Consider the following 23,097-nt stretch of genomic DNA (forward strand, 5'->3'; position numbering starts at 1 on the left):
ACGTGTGTGAGACGTGTGCGTGTGTGTGAGAGACGTGTGTGAGTGTATGTGTGACGTGTGTGCCTGTGTGTGCGTGTGCGTGTGTGTTTGGGGGGGCTGCCTGAACTCGGTTCCGCCCCTCTCGACGGGCGGCATTTCTTCCTCCCGAGCTGGCCTTCCATTCTGACTTGTCGCTCTCCCCAGCACGGGGTGCCCGGCGAGAGTGACAGGACACTCGCGTGCCCCCTGAGGTAATTTACGGCAGTGGGAAATGTCTTCTCGTTCGTCAGCCCTGGGGCAAAGGAAGCGCCACTCTCCTGTCCTGCGTTAGCCCTGGGAACCAGGCGGACACAGCAGAAGAGAAGGGTTTGTGAGCGCACCCTCAGCCCACGGAAAAGTGCGTTTCTCTCTGTCGCTTCACTCTGGGGCTGTGACGTGAGCCATGGAAAGGCCGAGAAGCCCATGAGCTGACCACGAAAGCATCACCCGCACCAACACCACACACGGTGGCTACATTCTGGTGACGCTGGGTGGGCAGAAAGTGTGCAAAGCGGGCTGTTAGACGTTTTCTAGAATTTCTCAACAGAAACATCGATACATCCTTGGGAGTGAATCTGCTCCACAGCCTCACTGCCCTCTGACCCCAGAATGCCTTCGTGGGGGGAGGGACATCGGCGGCGGCCAGAAAGCTCACAGGCCCCCAGGGCACTGCTTACCGTCCGGTCCGCGTCCCAGGGCAGCAAGAGCCGGAGAAGTAAGTGCCACGCTGCCCCGGGGCCTGACTTCTGTGCCCGGCTGAAGTGTTACCGAGAAGTTTACTCACACCTGACTGCAACGCAACGCACAGCGCAGCGAACCACACACAGCGAGTGTCGCGTGGTTCATGACGTTGTTATGTTAGAAACATATGACTCTATCGCCAGGACGCGACTTAAATGCACTGGTCCTGATGTAGAAAAGTGATTTCTGATTTCCGGGAACGCCTGAATTCAACACTGAAAACAAAACAACGGGTGAACGGACAGTCTACCTTTTTCTGCAGAAACGCAGCAAAGAATAACAGGAAGGGGGAAGGGAGGGGTTCTCCTACACACACTTACTCTCTGACTTCCCTGCATTTTTTGAAATCTATTTCGTACCGTATGCAGAACCCTCTCCGAGGCCGCAAGGGCTTGGCCGACCGTCCATTAGCAACATAAAAATAGACTCCCTGAAGGGAGGAAGGCAACGGAGCCACTTCGCAAGCTCTGTGGACGGCCTGAAGCTGTTGAACAGTCACTGGGGGACAACGTGACCGAGACGGTGTGGCCCCAACTCAGAGATGGGACCTGGGACGCCTTCTGCGTCAGCCACGCCACGCTCCAGCACCGTCGGGCTAAGTAATTACTGGGAAGCACTGGAATAAGCTTCAGTCGGGAAAGCCATACTTTTTCCAGAAATACTGACCTGATAATGCTTAATAAACACACCGTGTCTACTATGTTCAGATAGGACCAGAAAGGAGTCTGAAGTTTTGTGTTCTAAACACAAAGCATGAACCGCTGTATGTGGGAGCCAACGGAGTCACCTGAATTTCCAATAAATTGCTTCAAGAAAGCGGGGAGGCGGGAGGGAGCACGAGCTCATCTCTTACTCGTGAAACGCTGTCATCTGCTGTCCAACTCCAAGAGCAGGACAAGCCACGAGGGCGGGATGAGGTCTTCCTGAAGAAAGGCGCACGCAGGCCTCCAGGGGTGGGTGACAGTCAAGGTCACACAGCTCGCAGGTGACTCAGTGCGACCTGACCAGTCTGTGCTCCTTCCGGCTCATCTCCTGCTGCCGGCACTCACAGCTGCTCTGAGTCTGCAGAGGGGCCCCCAGGGCGGCGGGCGGGATGGGACGGGAGAGGGACGGCAAGGGACAAAGCAGAAGCAAGAAGAGGAGACTATCACTGACTGTGGTCCCACACCTGCTGTGGTCAGAGCATCTCTTCGCCTCGTTACTTCCATCCCAAGGAGCTCCGCCGGCCCGACTCTGCACGAGCACACGCGTGGGCAGGAAGAAACCCACATCTCAAACACACGGGCCCTTCCGAATGAAAACCGGACGGAAGTCAGAACGGGACCGTGTCGTCCACCCGGCGCAGCCAGCCCCGCTCGGCCCGCCCGCTGCACCGGCTGGCACGTGCGAAACGGGGACGAGGACTCGTCCAAGAAAAGCCTTTTTCTTTAAATCCTGAGAACTTCCTGCACAGAGAGAAGCATCTCCATTTCGGTGTGGAGAAGACCGAGGCTCAGAAAAGTGAGGTGACGTGCAAAGCCTCGTGCAGACGTGAGAGCGAACCCAGCGGCAGGTCCGCCTCCGGATGCGAGTCCGGCGCCGGGCAGCTGGCCCTTCCTCTTTCCTCGGCCTCGCCGCTGACACCTGGGACCGCGTAACTCTGCTGGGGGCGCCCTGAGCTCTGCGGGGTGCCCGACGGCATCCCTGGCCTCTGCCCACCAGAAGCCAGGGGCAGTCCCCACCCCAAATCCAGTTGTGACATCCCAAAGGGTCTCCAGACATTGCCAAATGGCCCTGGGGACAAAGTCACCCTGGTTGAGAACTAATGACCTAATTAACGACTCAAACTGCACGGTCTACCATCCTTCACTTTCTGTCCTCTGCTCCATCTTTACGAAATGTGCTTGCGAAATTCTGAATTCCCTGGTGCTACCGCTAGTGACGTCTGGGTGAGTGTACTACAGGCTGGCAGAGGCAGCATCAGCACAGGGCGGCCACACGCAACACAGCGCTCCAGTGCGATGTGAATTCCACATAAACACTAGTAAGTTTTTAGTGTATGTGTCAAACGCTGCACTTTATTGCTCATCTGAAATTCAAATTGAACTGGGTGTCCTGTATTTTTATTTGCTCGCTGCATCGGGGGATCGTGCATTTCAGCGCTGAGAAAAACGGCATCTCTCTTCGCGCTTACACGTTGAGACAGAATCAGTTGAAGATACACATTCTGCGCTTCAGATAAATTTTGAGGAATGAGTCTATGGCGTGCGTTAAATGTATTGGTTTCCTTTTGCATCCACTATTCATGGTATTTTAGCATCTGTTAGCTCAAAAACTGGCACTTTCCATTGTTACTTAACCTAAAACTGTGCTCTCTGCCCAGGAAGGCTGTGAACTGTTGTCTAACAATGGTTTGTAATTTAAAAAAAAAAAAAAAGAAAGAAAAAATGTCTTCTCTCGCACAGCCATTAAACGTACCACTCTGGCTTCAAACCGATGGTGACACCTTACGGCCCTAGTCCAATGCCAGCTCGGGACAGTGTCACAACATCACGACACCCTGTGTATAACATCACATCGATCTTCCTTCCCATATGGTGACGGTTACCACCTTCATTATTCCCAGAAAGATCGCAGACTGCCTAAGCTCTTGCCGCACGCGGATGTGCAACACTGAAATTATTCAGACGATGCACGTACGCGTATGCGAAAGGTAAGTCCTCTCAGAACCGACACGTGCGCAGTCTGTTTGCAAACACACCAACAGGCACGTGTGTGCATATATGCGCGCATACATTTTTATAAGGACAGTGGAAGAGTACACGCGTTTTGGGGTTCCGTTCTACATTACATGACACATTTACTGAAGTTATGCTTTGAAGTTATGCTTTGCTTCCTTCACCGAGTTTTTCTAACTTACCCAACCCAGGCTGACGCACTGGCCTTGAACTTCTGTCGTGACAGCAGGTCAGGCACCCACCCCAGGCCTCCGTCCTTTCTGCCTCCCGGGCTAGGGCCTCTGCTGGGCGCTGGGGAAGTAAACGTGGCCCGGGCCTGGTTTCTGTCCCGAGGAGCTGAGGGTCTCGTGGGGCCTCATTTGATGGGCGTTGAGGCTTCTGAACAGGAACGACCCATTTTTTAGCAGGGAGCTTGAAAACAACAATTCTGGAGGTGGGGACCAGTGAGGCGCAGAGGGGGCGGGGGCAGGGAGCCCAGATCTGGAAGGCCGTTGGCCGCACATCGCAAAGGCTGCGAGCACCTCAGCTCTGCGTGGCTGTCACCACGCCGACCCCACCGATCGCTCGCCAAGCACTCTGCGCACGTGTCTTATCTCCCCGGCTGAGGCACAATTAGTTTATACTTATTCACGTTCTACAGTGCTCTTAGCATAAGGTGGAGCACAAAGTACCAAGGCAAATATTAGTTATAACTTAATAGTGAATACAACATCTGCATTAATAGGAAAAAAAAAAAACATGCGAAAAGCAGAGCAATAATGAAAGTAAAAACGGATGGATCTTTCATGAACTTAAACCCAGTGGCTACTTCTTAGCACAGTTACTGCTCCGGCCGCCTGGAAATGGAGAGGCCACGTCTGTCGTCGGGGGAAAAGTTCTCTAATCAGAGCGTGGACACACGTGCCGCTTCGACTTCAGAAAATCAGGCCGGTCCAGCTCCAGCTGGATTTACGATGTCTGAAGAACACCAAGAAAAGGTGCCTGTGCCTCGACCGGCATGGTCACCCCAGCTTTTGCCGGCACAGTCACCGCAGCCTTTGCCGGCACCGTCACCCCAGACTTTGCAACCGCAGGAGCTACTGTGTCAGCTGAACGACAGTCCGCGTTTGCAACTGTAATAACTACACACTGAAAAGCTCGTTAAAATACTTTCTCTCCTAGCTCTTCTGAGCTAGAACTGTATCATGCTGTTTAAAATTAACTATTTTTGAATGGGCAATCCATTCACCTGGTTTGAAACTCAAAAGGTATAGCTGAGAATTCTGTAAGAATAAACATAAGAGAATATATAATAAAAATAAATAATGATCTAAGTACAATGTATAAAAGAGAGGTTTTTATGGAAAACTGGGTTGGAAGGGGACACAGGCTTTTGACCAAGGAAGGTCCCCTAGTGGAAGGACAAGGGACCTCCCCACACTGCAGGAGGCCAGAGCTGGAGAAAGGGCTGAAAGATGGAGGAGGGGCTGGCTACGGGGGAGTTTCACTTAATTTGAAAAGGAATTTCACTTAAATACCACCCCACAGAAAAAGGGATTCTGCAGTCTGCACTTAGGGGCCTGTGTTCCAATCTCAGCTGTAACACAGACGGGCTGGGAGCCCTGGGAACAGTCCCTTGCGCCAGTCCCAGCGGACAGCTGGCCCTCGGGCTCCTCGCTGTGAAGACGATAACACACGTTTCCCACGCAGGGCGAAGATTACGCAAGATCAGGAGCGTGGGCGTGATCGGCAGGAGACGCACACAGGTCTGTGGAGTGAGGGTACGTGAATGAGCAGGATGACCGAAGCAAGGTCTGGCAGGACATTTTCTTAGGACAAGGCGACGCCTTCCCGGCAGACATGGGGGGTGAGCTGGCCCTGAGGGCTGGGGCAGCTCTGCACTGGGGTGCGGGCCAGCCGCAGTGGAGCCGGGGACTTCAGGCACGCCTAGTCTGCGGCCATCGCCGCTCGGGAAGCCCGGAGAGACGTGGAGGCTGCCTTGGCCAACGTCAGCAGCCGGCCGGCCAGACGCAGGAGCCAGGGAGCCGGGCAGCATGAGGCGGCTCTCGCTGTCTTCGGAGGCGGAGGTCGAGGAAGCTGCCGGGGACGCGAGGGCGAGTGAAGCAGATCCAGTTTTCACGTGGAAGCCGCGCGCGCCGCAGTCACGGGCCGCGGGCGCAGAGCGCGGCGCAGCTGTCCGCCCAGCTCCTCACGGAGGATAAACGGCGGAGCCCAGACGCCCCGACGCGCACCTGCGCGGATGTGAAGATCCAGTCCGAGCGGTCGAAGCGGCCCTTTCACGCGATCACACGCGATCACACGCGTTCTCGCACACGCGCGGCACTTTTCTGCTCGACTTCTCGAGACGCCGCGTGCTGCGTCCCCGAGGGACCTGCGCCCGCCGCGGCCCCGCTCAGCTCAGCCCCGCGACTTCGCCGGCCCCGCCCAGGGCAGGCGCCGGGCCGGCCCCTCATTGTGAAGCTCTTACGAGGGCGGAACCCGATCATTCACTGAATTGCTGAGTTGATGGGATTCGTGTAGCTGGTTATAAATTGATAATCTAAATTAATTCATTCAAGCAGAAATCGATTTTGCGACTCCTTGCGAGCTTGTACTAATGCTTACCTCCCACTGCTCGCTGCATCCTCTGCTCCATAAAGCTGGCCAGAAACAGCTGGATTCAGGTGACCTGCTAGCTCATTAAATCTGTTACATGTTCCTTCTGGTAAATGATATTAAGCTGAAATGTCCTAACGCTGATTTTTTTTTCCCCTTTAATTTTATGACAGAAATAACCTAATTTGTAACACAAAATAACAATCTCCTTGGATTACTTTGCCTTGTTAAAATATTTTATGCATTTTTCATTTACACAAAGGTAATGGAAAAACACTTAAACTATCTGTTATTTAAACCACAAGAGATACGTTACTGAAAGTCTGATAGCTACAAAAATGATTGTCTCCTCATAGTCTTTACTTTATATCTGTAATAAAAGGTGGACAATTCAATTCATTGGTTAGTAAATAAAGCACGATATTTTTATTTTATTCTCTCTGCATTGCTAGAACCAAAATCAGATTGCTTTTCAAATTCATTTAGAAATGAGACTCATTCCTTCCCTTTCCATTTTCTAATCTAAAGTGTCTAACGTTCATTTGGAGTTGTAACCTAATTCTAAATCCCATAGTAGAAGCATCGTTTCCCGGGCTATTCTCGCCCCGTGTACTGAGGCTGAGGAGTGAAATCTGAGTGGCTGCCTTTTGTGCTTGAGACTTTTAAAGACAGAGCTCTAATAACCTCCTCATTTCATTTCCTTTTCCTAAATAAACTTTAAAATAGAAACATCTAGGATGCCAGAGTGACATAGGTAAATCACCCGCAAAATGCCGTGAGCCCAGAAGTGAATGTTACTGCTGTAATAAGTGACGGGAGTTTTTCAAATCAAGGAAAGGGAGGGATCGAGGCCCCCGATTCTCCTTCAAATGCTCCGACATGCACAGGAGGCCAAAGTCATCGCTTTACGGCCTCAGAAGCTGTAACTGTTAAAAACTAAGATAATGCTTTCCAATGGGGACCGCCTTATGGCAGAGATTTTAAAAGGGCTGATCGACATAAAAAAAAATCACTAAATCTGTAAACATTTTAACACTGACCATTACTCGTTCAGTATTACTTTTCATACTGAACAATACTTGTTCAGTATTAAAAATAAGCTTAAGTACTTCTCCAAATACTAACCCTGGCACTAAGCTTATCATGATACATTTAAAACTTCTGAAGAGCATATGTCACAGCAGTTAAAAAAAGAATTTTAACATAGGAATAAATGGCTTTATGATCCTAATCTTTTAAAGATTTTAGAATTAATTTTTATTTTGAGGTACATATCTCAAGATAAAAATAAATAACACACTCATTCGAAACGCACGTCGATTTCTTTGATCTAATACAGTTTTACAAGGGCCAAGGGGGAAAAAAAGGAAGACGGCCCACAGCATCGCTTAAGCCGGCACGGCAGGCAGAGCCCGGAGTGGGTCCCGGCCAGCCGCCCAGCGCGGGTGGTGACGCCACAGAGCCTCGCCGCCGCCCTCGCCCCCGAATTCCTGCATGGCTTCCGTAAAAGGGATGCAGACTCCACTGCAAACCTTTGAAAACTAATCCAGAAGAAAACGGGAGACGCAGACAGGATGCGCAGGGCTGGCCGTCGGCCGGGCTCGAGGACCAAGCGAAACGCTGCGGGCCGAGGGGTGGCGTCAGCGTCAGCCCCTGCGCCCACACGGCCGGCCCGCCCGGGTCCCCTGCGCACGAGGCGCCCGCCTGCACCGCACCCGGCACGACCGGACGTCACCACCACTGCCGCCACCTCGTGACCGCGGAGGCCTCCCGGCCGTGGGCCCCGCGCAGCCCCGACTGCGTCTCGAAGGCGGCACCCGCAGCTTGGGCAGGGCACACCTGCAAAGCGCGAGCGGTGACGTGCCACCGCTGTCCTTTGAAAGCCCGAGTGCCCCCGCTACCTGCATCGCGGTGACACACTGCAGCGGTGACGCTCCACGCCTGCGTGGCCGCCTCCCGCCCGCGGCGCCCGCCCGCCCCGTCCTGCCGCCTGCAGCACGCAGACCCGCCTGACGCAGCGTCCCCGGACATTTTCATCTCAGTCGGCCTCCTGGTTCTCAGCAGCTTCCTCCCAGGAAACCTGCATCATGTTGCTGAAAAGCACCTCGAGCCACGCGGTTTTTGCTTAGTTTTCATCACTTCGTAAGCAGAAATGATGTCAAACTTCCGATTTGCGAGCGTGGCGCAGACAAGTCCCCCACGCCGGGTCCCATTCCTCGCCGTGCACGGTCAACCTACGACGTGCGCACACGGTCTTTTCTCTTTCACGGGCCATTCGAAGGGACGCTGCCGAACTGGCGGTCTTCCGCTTCTAAATATTTCATTGCGAGACTCCTGAGGACACGGGCTTTCTCTTCAAATTATGTTCAATGTTCCAGTATTGTCCTTTACAGGAAAACAAGCAAACAAACTCGCAAGGTCCCCAAATCCCAAACCAAAAACAAGGAAGAAGTTCTGGGCCAGGACCCACAGCGGTCCGTGCACCGCGCTCGCCGGCTCACGGCTACGCTGGGCCAGTCCCCACGGCTCCCTGACCGACTGCGCTCGTGCCGTTTATTAAGAGCACAGCCAGTCACGGAGCAGAACGCTCCTATGAGTGAGTTCACTCCATCCGGTTTCCTCGTCCTAGATCCGCAAAGCGGTTTTCTCTCATCTCGAGCATGTAAAAGCCAGCCCGAAACACATTTTTCCAGAGCCTTCCTCTGATTCGAGGGCACTGCTTACTGCTGCTTCCTTGCTGAGTATCTTGTTTCACTGTTTAACACGCTAGCTTCTAAACGGTTTTTAAAAACCATCTTTATCGAAGAATAACTTAGAGTCAATAAATGAGACACATTTTAAGTGTGTGGTTCAATGAGTTTGAACAGTACCTGCGCCCTTGTAACCATCACCAAAGGTAAGACATAGAGCATCTCCGTTACCCGGAAAAGCGTCCTCATCCCCCACCCCAGCCCCAGGAAGCCACAGCTCTGGCGCGGGTCACTGCAGGGGAGGCGGCGGCCGTTACCGATTTTAAAGCAGAGTCCGACGGCGCTTCCTCCTTCGTGTCTGGCACCTGCTGCTCGGCATACTGTTTTTGCGATCCATCCACGCTGCTGTATATGTAAGCAGCTCACTCATTTTTATTGCTGAGTAATATTCCACTTTGTGGGTAATCTGCTCATCCGTTCACCGGTCGATCAGCAGTGGGGTTACTTCACGCTTTGGGCTGTTACGAACAGAGCTACTATAAACATCCATACATAAATGTTCGCGTGGACATATGCTTTTATTCCTCTTGGGCAAATTCCTAGCAGTGGAATTGCTGGGTCATATGGTAAGTAAGTATATGTTTAATTTTATAAGAAACTGTTAAAATGTTTTCCAAACTGGCTGTGGCATTTCCATGCCCACCAGCGATGCGTGACAGTCCCAGATGCTCCGCATCCTCGCTAACATTTGGCATGCTCAGTCTTTGCGACTTTAGCCCTTCTGGTGGCTGTACACTGGCATGTCACTATGGTTTTCATTTGCATTTCCCTGATGACTGGTGAGGTTTAGCATCATTTCATGCGCTTTCTGGTCATTTCGATATCTTCTTTCATACACTTTTAAATCAATAGTCTTTGGATTCTTGAAATTGAATTGTAGTTTGTACTTTATGTATTCTGGATTCATGACCTCTGTCATATATATACATATACATATACATACACACACACACACACACACATATATACATGTACATGGATGTATATAAAACATACACAGCAAATACTTTCTCCTAGTCTGAGGCTTGACTTTTGATTATATTTTTAACGGTGTCTTTTGAAGAGTCTAGTTATCAGTTTTTATGACATCCACCCGGACAGTGTTTCCTCCTACGGGCTGTACTATCTGTGTCCTAGCTAAGAAGTCTCTGCCAACGCCAAGGTCAAAAAGGCTTTCTCCTATGTTCTCTCTTAGAAGTTCTACAGTTCGAACGTTTACTTTTAGGTTTAAATGCTCTTCAACCTACTTTCGTGAAGAGTGTGAGGTGAGGGTCGTGGTTTATTTTTTATGTTTTGTTTCTCCTCCGTTCCTTTGCAGAAAATCAGCTGAGCATATGTGTGTGGCTTTATTTCAGTCCTTACACCAAAACCACGCCATCCTGAGGGCTACAGCTTCACACGGAGCCTGGGAGTCAGGTGGTGTACGCATCCCACATCTGGCGCTTTTCCAAAAATGTTTCGACTATGCTAGATCTCTTGCACTGGCACATCGGTTTTACAACCGGCTTGTAAATTACTACGAAAAAACTCTACGAGCTTTGACTGTGATCGTGCTGAATCTACAGATCAACTTGGGAGAAGTGACCCTGTAACGCACCGAGCCTTCCGACCCGTGGACATACACGAAACATCTCTGCATTTACTCAGACCTTCCGACTCATTCTCAGCGATGGTTTCTGGTTTTCAGTGTCCGGGCTGTACATAAAAAACTTGATCAGTTTTTTTTAATGCTATAATTAACTGTACTTTTAAAGCTTCATTTGCGGTTGTTTTTGCTAATATCTAGAAATAAAATTAGAATTGAATTTTGCACTTTGACATCTAGTGTGAGATTTGCTTAATCCACTTATTCTACAAGCTTCATTACAAATTCCTTATAGTAAAATGCAAATAAACATAATTTTCCTTTTCTTCTTCTCAATCTGTCTCTGGGTTTATAGTTTTCATAAAGTTTGAAAAATCTTTAGCCACAATTTCCGCAAACATGTTTTCTGTCCGCTCCACCCTTCCCTCCTCTCTTTCTAGGACTTTCAAACAAGTGTGAGGCTATAAATATTGTCCCCGAGTCGCTGAGGCCCCGTCTTTCTTTCTCCAGTCTCCTCCTCTGGAAACGTCGGTCTGGTTGGCTTTCAGTGCTGTGTTCGAGTTCGCTGCGCTCTTTTTACCGTCTGTAGTATTCTATTAAGCCTCTCCAGTGAATTGTTCATTGCATATGTTATTTTTTTCAGTCCTAGAAGTTCCGATGGTTCCCTTTTTTGCCATTTCTCTTCACTGGTCAGATTTGGTCAGATTACTCTTTAAATCCTCGAGGACATGCACAACCGCGCTTCTCAAGTCCTCACAGCTAACGGCACCACCTCATCTTTCCTGGTCCGTTTCCGCCGACTGTTCTTTCCTCCGGATTCTGGGTCACGCTTTGCTACTCCCCAGCCTGCCTGGTCACTTTTCCTGCATGACAGCTGTCTTGCTGTCAGGACGGTGGGTGTTTGGATTGCTCCGTCTTCCTAAGAGCGCTGAGGTTTGTTCTGACGGGCAGTTCCATTGGCTGGGGGGCAGCTCGAGTGTCTGAGGCTTGCCCTTCAGCCTCCTCGGGGCAGAGGGTTGGCCCTCTCTCCCGGGGTCGGCCCTGCCTCCCCGCCGGGCGCGGGACCGGCGCCGCCCGGGGCCTCCCTGCAGTCTGGTTGCAGGCACCTGCTGGCCCCCAGTCCAGGTGAGCTCTGGGACGTACGGTCCCCGGCAGCTCCTGGTGACCGCCAGCCCGCTCCCACGCCCCTCCCCACGCTGCCACCACGAGCCGTCTCCAGAGAGAGAACGACGACCCGCTCACCACCCTCCAAGGACACAGGCCCCGTCTGCCGCCCAGTGTCCAGACCCACTGCTCGGTCGACCGCGCCGGTTTTCTTTCCCTTTTTTGTTTTAAACGGTGTGAGGGCCCATCCCACAGCAGAGGACGCTTCCCGGGCAGCGATGGACGTCTGCTCCACTGGACTGTGACTATTTGCACAAACACTGTATCCATGTGTGTGTTTGCTTGTTTTTCTTTTTGTTTGCAACAGAGTACCTTGTACAGAACACTGCGTAGAAGGACGTTCCCGGCATGACTGTGGACTGGCTTCGGAGATTACATACGGTTTACTTTATCTCTGTGGTCAACAGTAACTGAGCTGAAGTAATCCGCTAAAGCCTGTACAGTTTCTCACTGACAGGGCTGTCATTTGTCCATGCCGATGGCTGAGGCAGCAACGGAAGACCACTATGTACAGCGTTCTTAAAAATTTTTCTCAAATGATAACGTGCGCCTTTATTTAAAGCCGACAAACTGCCATTTTCCTCAGTGGCGGGGTCCGCCAGGTTTCGCCGGGACAGAAGTCCGCGCTCCCTCCCGCTGCTGCTCGGACGGCCCGCCTCGACTGTACACGGCCTGCACACGCGTGTTCAGTCTGCCACATAAATCTGCTGCTCTCCGCCCTCTTCTGATTTGCTCCGGTCACTGTGGCTCTTCTCTCTGTTTGGAACACCCTGTTCCGGGCAGATCTGCGGCGCGTCCCCTCATTCCCACGAGGCTCTGCCCCACGCCCCACCCGACAGGGGCCACGCGGACCTCCCAACGCAGCACGGCACGGAGGCCTGTGGCCGCCCGCCCAGGGCCACCTCCCAAGCCCTGCTGGTCTCCTCCACGTTCCCCACGCTACCTGCGTGGCACGAGCGGCACGGTGCACTGACCGGCACGCCTTTCGCTTCGCGTCTGTCCCCCCATAGGAGAGATGCTCCGTGAGCAAGAATCTCTGTCCTGTGCCGATGCGTCCTCGGCCTCAGGACGGTGCCTGGCGTGGGGCTCAGGGAGGTCTCCCCACGGCACTGAGGCCACAAGCACAGCTGCGGCCTCACAGACGTGGCGGTTCAGGTGTGAGAGGCCGAGAGCCAGACCCTGACGAGCCACCAGCGCCTCTGGTCCCAGTCTAGGCCGGGAAGCGCTAAGTTACACGAGGTTCATGCAGAACAGTGAGCTCTGGGGCCACCGTCTGCTTCCCGAACTGTGTGACGGGGCTGGGAGCCAGCGAAGTCCCGCGCATGGAGCTGGCTGGAAGGTGGGGCTCCAAGCACGGAGGGACGCGGTGACGGCCACAGGGTGAACGCTGGCCGGGCTCAGAAATGTGACAGCAATCGCTGGGCAGAAGGCTCGACTCATCCCACAAAATCTCAGGAAAGCCCACTGAGGTGAGGTTAAATTTTAAGAAATATTAAAGAATAGCCATGTTTAAATTAGGACCAATCGAATACTTATCGATTTTAAAGAAAAACATATACGCATGAGCCATAATGGTAGCATCCCATTTTAAAGAGAAAAACGGCCACCCGTGACTCACCTTCTCTCCACTGAAAGAGATTACTTAAAAATAAAATTGTCTACTTTCTATTATATTTGCATTATCTAAATGTTCTTAGTGCCAAAATGCTTAAAGCACACCGTTCTAGAAGCCAGGTGTACTGCAGAAGGTCAGCTAGTTAAAAGCAGAAGCAGTTAGCATTTTAAGGCACGGTTCTCCATCCAACACAACCCGGTGGAAGTTTATACGTGAGTCTCCTCTGCTTCCCTGAGACTCCAGCTGCTAATCTGGGTGCTATCGGCTTCCTGGCTTCACCAAATATAACGTTCCGTGATTTATCTGAATTGCTAGAAGCGGGTCTAACGGAAAAGCCCACGTGCCAGCGAGCACGCGGCACCTGACAACGGTTCCGTGTGCCGATGCCCTTGGTGCCAGCTCCGTCCTCTGCCCTTCTCGGGCTTCATCAATCTTTGGTGACGGGCAGCTCAGCGGCTCCCTCACCTTCACAGAGCCACGAACGCGCCTGGGCCATCTGTGTCCTGAAGACAGGGGAGGACGTGTCAGCACTTCCCCTTCCCCGAGTGCCGCTGACATTCCTTAGGAAAATACACAGAAGAACAGACTGCAGTTCATCCACGGGGCAATTTCACATTTCACAAAGCTGTATGGTGCACAAATCTCATCCATGCGTATCCGAGGCCGTCTGAGACTGGATGCCAAGGTCAAGAGCTGAGTGTGAGTTTTGTTTTGCTTCTGTAAGAAGAGTTAATGTGGCATTTATGAAAGCTCACAGAAAAGTTCCCCACAAATCACCACTGCGAAAATAAGTTCAAAAGGAGCACAGCCCTTTACATTTTGCGCTGTGTATGAATCATCTGTGGAGCTCTACAGACGATGGTCGAAACGTTCAGGAAACCCTGTCAATTCTTTCGCTTCTGAAAGAGATTTCTGTAGTCACACACGCAATTTCAAATGCTTAATAGCATGCAGAAATAGAAAATACTCAGAGTGCCAAAGGGAATCAAATCCAGGAATTTAAGAGAAAAAAGATAAAATTAAGACAAAATTTACTTTAATGACCACAATTTTGCTGTAATTTTTTAGATTCCCTTGGCAATTGCCCAATTTAACCAAAACCAGTCCCCCCTTGAACTTGGTTGAGATACGGTAAGCAACTACGTACAACATTTGGTGAAGAACTTGAGGGTCACAGAAGGAATTCATTGAAAACTGTGCGGGCAGCGTTTCCTTCTCGTATGCTTGGCGCTCTGTGACCCCCGGTACCCCAAGCTTCACTGATGCTCACTGACGTACGTCGGCAACGTCAACAAGAAGTCACAGTAACCAACGAGGCTTTTGCTAAAAGCAATAATTTTGAATTTGGTAAAGCAACATTTTAAAAAGCCTTAGACGTTCAAGACCTTATCAGTTATTTAAGATTATGTGAATTTATAGAATACCACTTCGATAATTAAATTTAAGGATTCGGCATATAAGAAGATAAATATAAAGAAAATATAAAGAAATGAAACAGTTATCACAGAAAAACATTAAACTTTTTGTTTTTTTATGACTAAGAAACACAATTCTAATACCTAAGATGCCAAGTTCATAGAATTTTCAAAAGAAATAACAAATAGATGGATTCTTGCCGTGCTTTTTGAATAATCTGCATATGTTTTACTGTGACCCACGCCGCAGACAGCACGAGGCACCTGCGTGGAGTGAAGACTGCGCTGAATTTCGACAGCTCTGCATGGTCCTGTCACGGCCACCACGACCAAGAACCGGAACATTCCCCTCACCCCACTGTAGTCAGCAACCTCCCACATCCTGGCAATCAAAAATGTGCTTTCTGTCACCAGACACGCGCCTTTCCTAGAATTTCACACACATCAAATCGTGTGGTCTGTACTCGTCTGTGCCTGGCTTGCTTCGCACGGAATAACGCTGAGCTCCACCCATGTTGCTAGTGCATGCCTTTGCTCACCAAGTACTGTTCCATAATGCGCTTATTCAGTCCTCTTTTGATGGGCATCTGAGTTGATTTTAAATAATTTAAATAAAGTTGCTATAAGCGCTCCTAGATAAGTCTTTATATGTTTTCATTTCTTCTGGGTAAACACTTGGGAGTGGAATTGCTGGATTATATGGTAAGTGAATGTTTAATTTTATAGTAACTTCTCAAACTTTTCCACAGTCCTAAGCCATTTTACATCCTACGAGCAATGCATGACAGGTCCAGATGTACTATATCTTCATTAAATTTGGTATTTTCAGTCTTTTAACGTGTAGCTATTTTAATGGGTGTGTAGTGGTATCTGATTGATGTTTGAGTTTTTGATCCATTTCAACTTAATTTTGTGGACGGCAAGGCTCGAGTTTTCTTTTTTTCCACACGGATCCACAAACATTCCGAACCACTGTTCAGAAGGCTGTTCTTTCCTCTTTGACCCGTCACTGAAAATCAGTCGACTGGGTGCAGTGTGGGCCTATTTTCGGCTTCTACTGCGCTCCATGCCTCTATGTCCCTTTTTCCCCTAGTGAATTCAAGATTTTTATTCGTTTATTTTTAAATAAAAATTGTTCATACGTAAGTGTTCAGTGAGGCGATCTGATATACACACAACGCAGTGCGATGATCGCTATGGCGAGCTGACTAACACATCCATCTCCTCACGTGGCTTCCTTCTTTTCTCTTTTTTTTTGTGGTGATATCTACCTTTTGGTTATTTTCATATTTAAGACAGTATTATTAGCTACAGTCAGCATGCTATACACTGATCCACAGACTTATTCATCCCACGTAACGGCAATTCATGCCCTTCGGCCAGTATCCCCCCACCTGTCCCACTGCCCCTGGACCCCGCCCCCCCATTATCATCATCAGAAGGCCACAGGAGGCCTGACAGTCAGGTATGGATAGCTGCCCGGTTTGTTTTCTTTTTCATCACCGTTTTGGTTATCACAGGTTCTTGCCTTCCCGTGTGAATCTTGGAAGCTGCCTGTCCACGCCAACCACGGGATTCTGATTGGGATCGTGCTGAATGGGTAGATCAATTTGGGGGTAATGGACAGGGAACCTCTCGTCCACAAATGTGGAATCTGCACTTATCTAGGTCTTTTTAACTCCCAAGAGTAGGGGGTTGCAGTTTTTATTGTTTAGATCTTGACCGTACTTTTTAAAATACATCCCTGAGCATTTCTATTTTTCCCTCATCTGCTTGCTTCCTCGTTCGGCTTTGAAAATTTGGCGTCGCCGCCTGCATCGTCCCACTCAAGACTGGCAGCGTGACCGCCCCGAGTCCACCTCGCACACTCGTGCAAGTGCTTCACGTCTGTCACCGAGGGCAGTGTCACGCTGCGTGTGCACGCATGCGCATCGGGGCGGGGCGGCTGCGCCACCCCCGGGGACGTCCCTTCCGCACACGTCCTGGGTGGAGAAGACGGGCACAGAGGCCGCGCTGGAGCTCACAGCGCTTCGCTCACTCCCTTACACTCTCCCTGGGTGTGGGCGACACCGCGTGACCTATGATAATAATTCCACCCTTCTCTTCATATTGCTATAATAAATTTCACAGACATTGATGATGTTATCATCTATCAAAGGGGCTATAAAATAAATGTGATCTTAACACCTTTGGAGTTATCTATCTATAGATTAAAAGCTTGAAAAAAGTCACTCATACAGATAACCATGTGCTTTCTAGGCAGTATTAACCTCTCAATGTTAGACGCATTTTAGAAATGTGCATTTCGAATACATTTGTGGTAAGTCTATCACTGAAATATATACATATATTTACATACAAAATTTTTGGTCAAAATGCTTGGTATTCAGGTTGCCCACCTAGAACAATGTAGGGTTTTAATATAGTTTATTAGTTGGAAAACTAAAGACTTTCCTTCTTATTTTTCAGAGCTTTTTCCAAAGGATAAAATTAATTTAAGTGATTGTGATAATTAATCAAGAACACAAAGATCTGTTTGCTCTCATTGTTGCGATCAATAAACAAGTGGCAGACTCCTAACTTTCTCCATTTCAATTACATCATAAAGAGAAAAGATGTTGAGTTAACATGATGTAGGAAATATATGTAATTTTAAAGAGACTTGCATATAAGCGATTAAAAACATTAGTCTTTGAGAAGTTATTTTATATTAGTATAATTTTCGAAGGAAATTGATTCTCCGTATTGAAAGATACACAGCATTTTCCCAATTTTTCTTGTGATTTTTTTTTTTTTTGCCCTAAAAAGGCACATGTCAATGTTTAAAGAGTATTTTAAGAAAGTGAAAATGATCAGAGTGAACAAAGTAAAATGTTAACCTCTTTATCTAGCGGAATGATTCACATAAAGTCAACACGACGTCAGTAAAGGATGCCAAGGGAAGAGCACGCCTTTACCGACAGAGGACTGAACCAGAACTGGGCTCCAATACAAAAGACATATTCAGTCTTCCGGGTCGCTGACGTGTTGCTGACGTGTCGCTGCACGTGTTAGAAAAGGTAATTAACTGTATGGCTGAGAGTTAGTACTACACAACGTTCTAAAAATATCGCGATAGATTTTTCTAAGTTGTACTGAGGAGTTGAAATAAATGAATATATCTTCAAAAAGTAAACAATTCAACTTTACTCAAATTCACAATCAAACCCAATGAGCTTTAGCGACCTTGGAAAACCTGGTTTGGTTATACGGTATTTTATTTACTACAAATGCAGGACCCACCCTCACTGCCATTCATCCCTGGAGACTATGCAGCACAGTGGGTCACATGAAACGAATTCATTTTTGTAATTAATTGACGGCGGCATTTCTGACCAAGAATTTTGCATTAAATAAGTCACAGAAACAGTAGGAAACTTTCCTGATGGTCGTTTAATTTTTTAAGTTTTGAGCACTATGGCGCATGGTTGGTTATCAATATTCTTTGTTGGATGTTGAACGAATAACACAAAACTTGAATAGCAATAAATTAAAATTATGTTGAGACCTATATGAAGTACATAAATATACTTACATGCTAAGCCTAAATAAACTCTAAACTAAAGCACATTAAGTTTTGATATTGGATTGAACGTTAGCCATAAAACCAATATTTATGTATTGTAAACGAAAATTAAACATTGAATTTACTGGACTTGTTAAATTTTATGACTTTTGGTGGGGACAATCTGGATGGTACAGGGGCCTCTAGAAAGGGGATTTGATGCTTTCATTCTTTCTCTAGGTAACTTTACTTGCTCTATGCAGAGACAGTAAAATTCACAACACTCGTCTCAGAGATTTGCTCAATGTCGCATGGGCTTATAAAGCTGGGTGCACTTAAACTTGCTAACGTGACGCGAAGAGCGAAGTTCCAGATGGAGCTCTGCTGGTCCCGGATGGAAACACGGCCAACCACTTAGCCTTCCTCAAGCCGCTTTCGTCTTCCATAAGATTAGGAGAGTGTGTGACTTACTGACCTCAGAGGACTGTCATCCGATAATATGATCGAAGGTGTTTATGAACTGCCAAGCGCCAGACACATGTTCAAATAGGGTGGTGTAATTAAACAAACAAACAAACAGAAAACTGTTAAAGAAAATCAAGTGAGCCAGGCCTACAGTTCTTTTCCCTCCACCTTCCCTGACTCCCAAATGGCTGTGCAGAGCAGCTTAGAATCAGACCAACGGCAGCAGCACCAGGTGAGGTCACCGCTCTGAAACCCATTCCTTCTCTTCCCCTCCCGTGGCCACGAGCCCTTCTCTGTCACTGGCCTGCCAAGAAAGGAGCGACGAGACCGCCGTGGCTTTTCAAGGAATGCTTGATCACATGGGACTGTTTTCCAAATTCAAACCCAGAATCTCCGCTCCTTTCCCTACTAATTGCTACGTCTGCAAAACTAAATCAAATTTTGTTAGTTTTGGGCACGGCAAACGTTTCGTCTCTATTGAAGTCATTCTCTTCGCAACTACCCAAATTAAATCACTCAAAATAATATCAACAAAGCAACGGCACTGAGCTCTGATTATGCGCTGGGCCGCCGGTTAGGAACCGGGCAGACGGAAAGGGCTCGGGGGACTGGTTCTGCTAGTTTCAACTTCGTCACGTGATTCCGGCACTTCCTGTTTCATTGGGAAACTGCGAAGCGAACACTATGCACTGGCCCCGCCTGCCGTCGCCCGCACACGCCCCGAGTGGAAGGCCAACGACAGGAAAGGGGGCTGGCAGTGAGTGCTGAACGACTGACCAGACCCCAAAGTGTGAGACGGCCAAAGCTGGGGCCACTCGAACTGCAAAACCCATCGACGAGTGTCGCAGTGGACTTGCGAGTATTTCGGGGAAGCAGGTCACTGTACCAGCACGCTAGGACAGGGCACAGGCCACCCTCCTCTCTGGTCTACGTGGCTAACTGGTTGGCTTGGTTTCTGAAAAACAGCTTGTTCTCGGTACATGAAAAAGCTATTATACATACCAGCAGCATTATTAGGAAAACTCAATGATGATAAAAGGTAAAAAAAAAAAAAATCGGAGAACTTTACACCTGGGAAGCAAGCCTTTCAGGAATAACAATGAGCAGGGCTGATGAGTTTCTTTGAAAAAACGTTCTAATTCATCAATTTTTAAAAAATGCAACTGAATAGAAATGACAGGACCTATCAGTGCTAAAAGTTTCTTTTTTATTTTACATAATTTGGAACCACCAGAGACAGATTTAATTTGCCATTTTAGAACAAGGTTTCAGTGTCTGCTGGTTAGATGCCGCAATGTTTTCATCCGTCTCCCCGCTGCGGGGTGAAGAGGAAACCGAGGTGGCGGTCGGAAAGACAGTGACGGGCACGTCGTCACTCAACAGGCACCGCGCTGATGGCTGGCCACTGGAGTATTCGCGAGAAGTGCGTCGCAGATGAACAGCGAGGGGCCTCGGGTGACAAATCTGAGCTTTTAATGTCTAATGAGTGTGATGAACCGAACGTAAGTTCGTCCAAATCAACACTGTCATCTCCAAATGCTTGATAATTACACCATAATCACCGATAATAATTATTGGATTTTCTTAGTTATTTAGAAGGAGATAACTTAATTTCACATAAAGCAAAGATTCAATAGCGGTGCTTCAAGAAAGGGACTGGAGTTTTGCATTTTTTATAAGCTGAGGTATTTTAATAATGGGTTTTAAGGTTAGATTGCCCTTCAAAGGATGCTCTGTAGAGAACTTTAATGATTTCTACAGAGAATGGTCATTTGCAAAACCGTTAAGGAGATAAGGTACGGAAAAGTTAACAAAAGAAGGAACCAGTCCCCAAACACTAACGGACCCCGCCACGTGTAGGCAGGAGTTTTCAACGCACCCCCTGGAGGGCGCCTTCAACACAGAGACGCGTGAACCTGCAGCTCTACGCAGACCCAACCTCCATCTTTCTCTGAGCTCGATCCCGTGAACAAGCCCATCGTAAAAACTCAACCAGTTTCGCGGTATCCTGAGACCCATTCCAAGCCAACAGACACAGTGAGGAATGGGAGAATGTGCTGCTCCGGGCTCAGGCGCAAAGCCACTAAACCCTAGAAGTCTCAGACCCATCTCTGGATAAGAGTTTTGATTTTCTGTGGCATATATTTCAGAATACATTCGCAGCCTATGTTTATAGTTTTTATAGCTTAAGCAAAGTAGAACTGTAACTGGAAAATAATCCACCTTTGAAATGAAGCTGCTTCTCAGGGACCAAGCTTTGGTACACCTGCCCACCACGGTCCAGCCCCGGGCCAGCCCCCCACCCCACCACCCCCTCAGGAACCGGCCGCACGCTTCTGGCCTCAGGAAAACTTTCTGGACTCTTCCAGCCCTCACCAGCACCTCGTCCTTTGGAGCACGTGACTTGGCTTCTCTCTATACGCTTCATTACATTCCTCTAAGAGCCTTCACAAGCTAGTTGGCCTTGTCTGCCACCGGAAATGGATTATAAGTTCTTGGGAGCTGAAGTGGCCACCTGCACTACCCCGGTAGCCCATAGCCCCAGAGCAGGGACACAGGCACCGGTGTGCAGGCTGCCCAGGGCCACGGGCGCCCGTGTGGCTGGCGGGGTGCGCCTCCGGGGTCAGCCGGGTTCACACTCTGCTCTCCATCCGAAGGCTGGAACGAGCACAAGAAGATTTCCGACCGATCCAGATGGATCCGCGCTGCTCCACCTTGACGCGCAGATGCTTCTCGTTGGCTTTGAAACATACAAAGCATCGTATAAACAGCTACTGCAAGCATTATCCAGGCCATCCGCATAGCCATCGAATGTATCAGAGAGCAAACAAGTTAAATTAAAAACATGTACACATGGGGCTTAAAGACAAAAACACCAACGGTCCAAATGGTTAGAGTTCTGTGCCCAGGACACAGCAGCCCTTTGCCGTTTTCTGCCCGTCCAGCCTGTGCTGCTCCTCCGAGGCAGGCAGCCTGTCCGTCAGGACTTATGCCTTTTCTGAAACAGTTCGAAGGGCTTGAACTTGTCAGCAGAGATGTTTTCTTCATCGATCTGCGGAGAAGTCTCAATTTAGTTAATCCTCCAATTCTGAATAATCTGATGCTCCGAATCAGAAACCTGCACGATGCGGACAGGTGACAGAATGCAGGTGCGGAAGCCGGTCCTAATGGGCTCGCTCAGGCTCAGCACAAGAGCGTGTGCTTGGGGGGGGGGGAACGTGCTCCCTGAACCCCGAGGAGACTGCGCCGAGAGCCCGCGCAGCACGGGAGACAGATGTCAGGTTCGCCCCGCAGGCGAAGGCTGTTAAACCAGTGCAAAGGCTTCCTGGCGGCCCCAGAGGTTTTTCTCATTGTTTATTTAGTTCCAGAAGCGCGTGGTCTTCGTGCCAATCGCCCTGACAGCTTGGGGACCCGGACATGCTGCAGGGCGCCACCCTCCTGAATTACAGCTTGGCGTCTGTAATCCACCTGTAGGCTGCACTGTGGCAGGAAACACTGGCCATGCAGAACAGGGCCTCAGGGGGACCAAAGTCGTCCCCATAAACAGTATCATAAAAAGGTGAACTCCGAAGAGGGGCACAGGGACACTTATAAACGTCTCCCCTCTGGGCAGGAAACAGTTAATTATCACAGGATTCATGATTTCATGGTTATTCCCGACGATGAGATGGCCGCCCACACGGGCGTGAGCCAACCTGGAGAGAGAACGTGGCAGGCTGCACTTCTTTGAACACTGGCCCCAAATGTGCAAAATTCCATAGCATCTTCCTTTGTAAAAGCAGCATAAAATGAAATGACCAGAACCAGATTATATGTTTACATGGGACATATTTTAAACGTAGTGATGAGTTCAAACCCATAAATGAAAAGAACAAGCTCCCACAGCAGCTGGATGGGAAACCTTTCTCTGCAAGTTGCCAGAGGGTAAAGCCCACCATCACCTCCAGCCCACGAGTCTGTGGATGCCACACAGATCCCACGCAGCAGAAAAGCTCTCAAAAGACTTGAAGATGTTTCAGTATCAGACACTGTTTCTTGTCCAAACATTGCTTATTCAAACAAACACTGTATGCTATCACACTGTCATGCCCCAAAGACCTCCTTTCGCAGGTTGAAATCAGAAAAATCAAGGTTGCATTAGTATACTCACTGATGTGGACCACTTTAGGTTCCTATTTAGACTGAAGTTCAATCTACAGAGCAATGGCGGTATCCATAAGCTATTTTCTCCCCTAGATCTATCATGATAAGTGTGAATTATAATTTAATAAAATTATAAAAGTAAATAATATGTATGATCAATGAATGTTTCGTTCCTGCTCTTTTTTTATTATTCCAAAAGCTGAAAGTAAAGCTTCTATTAAACAAACATTGTGTGTTCTTCAGAATGACCTATGATCACTGGTAAACACAGCCAGAAGTGACAAATTCTTTTCAAAGCTACTTGGCTACAAGATGTATCTCTCATAATATAACATATGCTTAGAT

The 23,097-nt window shown here is 48.8% G+C and overlaps 1 protein-coding gene across 5 annotated transcripts in view; it reads right to left on the reverse strand.

Moving 5' to 3' along the window:
- Positions 1-23,097, reverse strand: part of ZNF407 (zinc finger protein 407) — a 372,930-nt gene that overhangs the window by 52,293 nt on the left and 297,540 nt on the right. Inside the window, exon 9 of one of the 5 annotated variants that reach the window (XM_039839596.1) lies at positions 21,639-21,661. The exons of the other annotated variants lie outside the window; for them this stretch is intronic. Within the exon in view, the coding sequence (XP_039695530.1) occupies positions 21,654-21,661 (8 nt within the window). The 3' untranslated portion in view covers positions 21,639-21,653. Of the gene's footprint in view, positions 1-21,638; positions 21,662-23,097 lie in introns of those variants that run through there. 5 annotated transcript variants of the gene reach the window in all.

This window comes from Pteropus medius, unplaced genomic scaffold (genome assembly GCF_902729225.1).
Source record: "Pteropus medius unplaced genomic scaffold, Ma_sr-lr_union100, whole genome shotgun sequence".
Classification (NCBI taxonomy): domain Eukaryota; kingdom Metazoa; phylum Chordata; class Mammalia; order Chiroptera; family Pteropodidae; genus Pteropus; species Pteropus medius.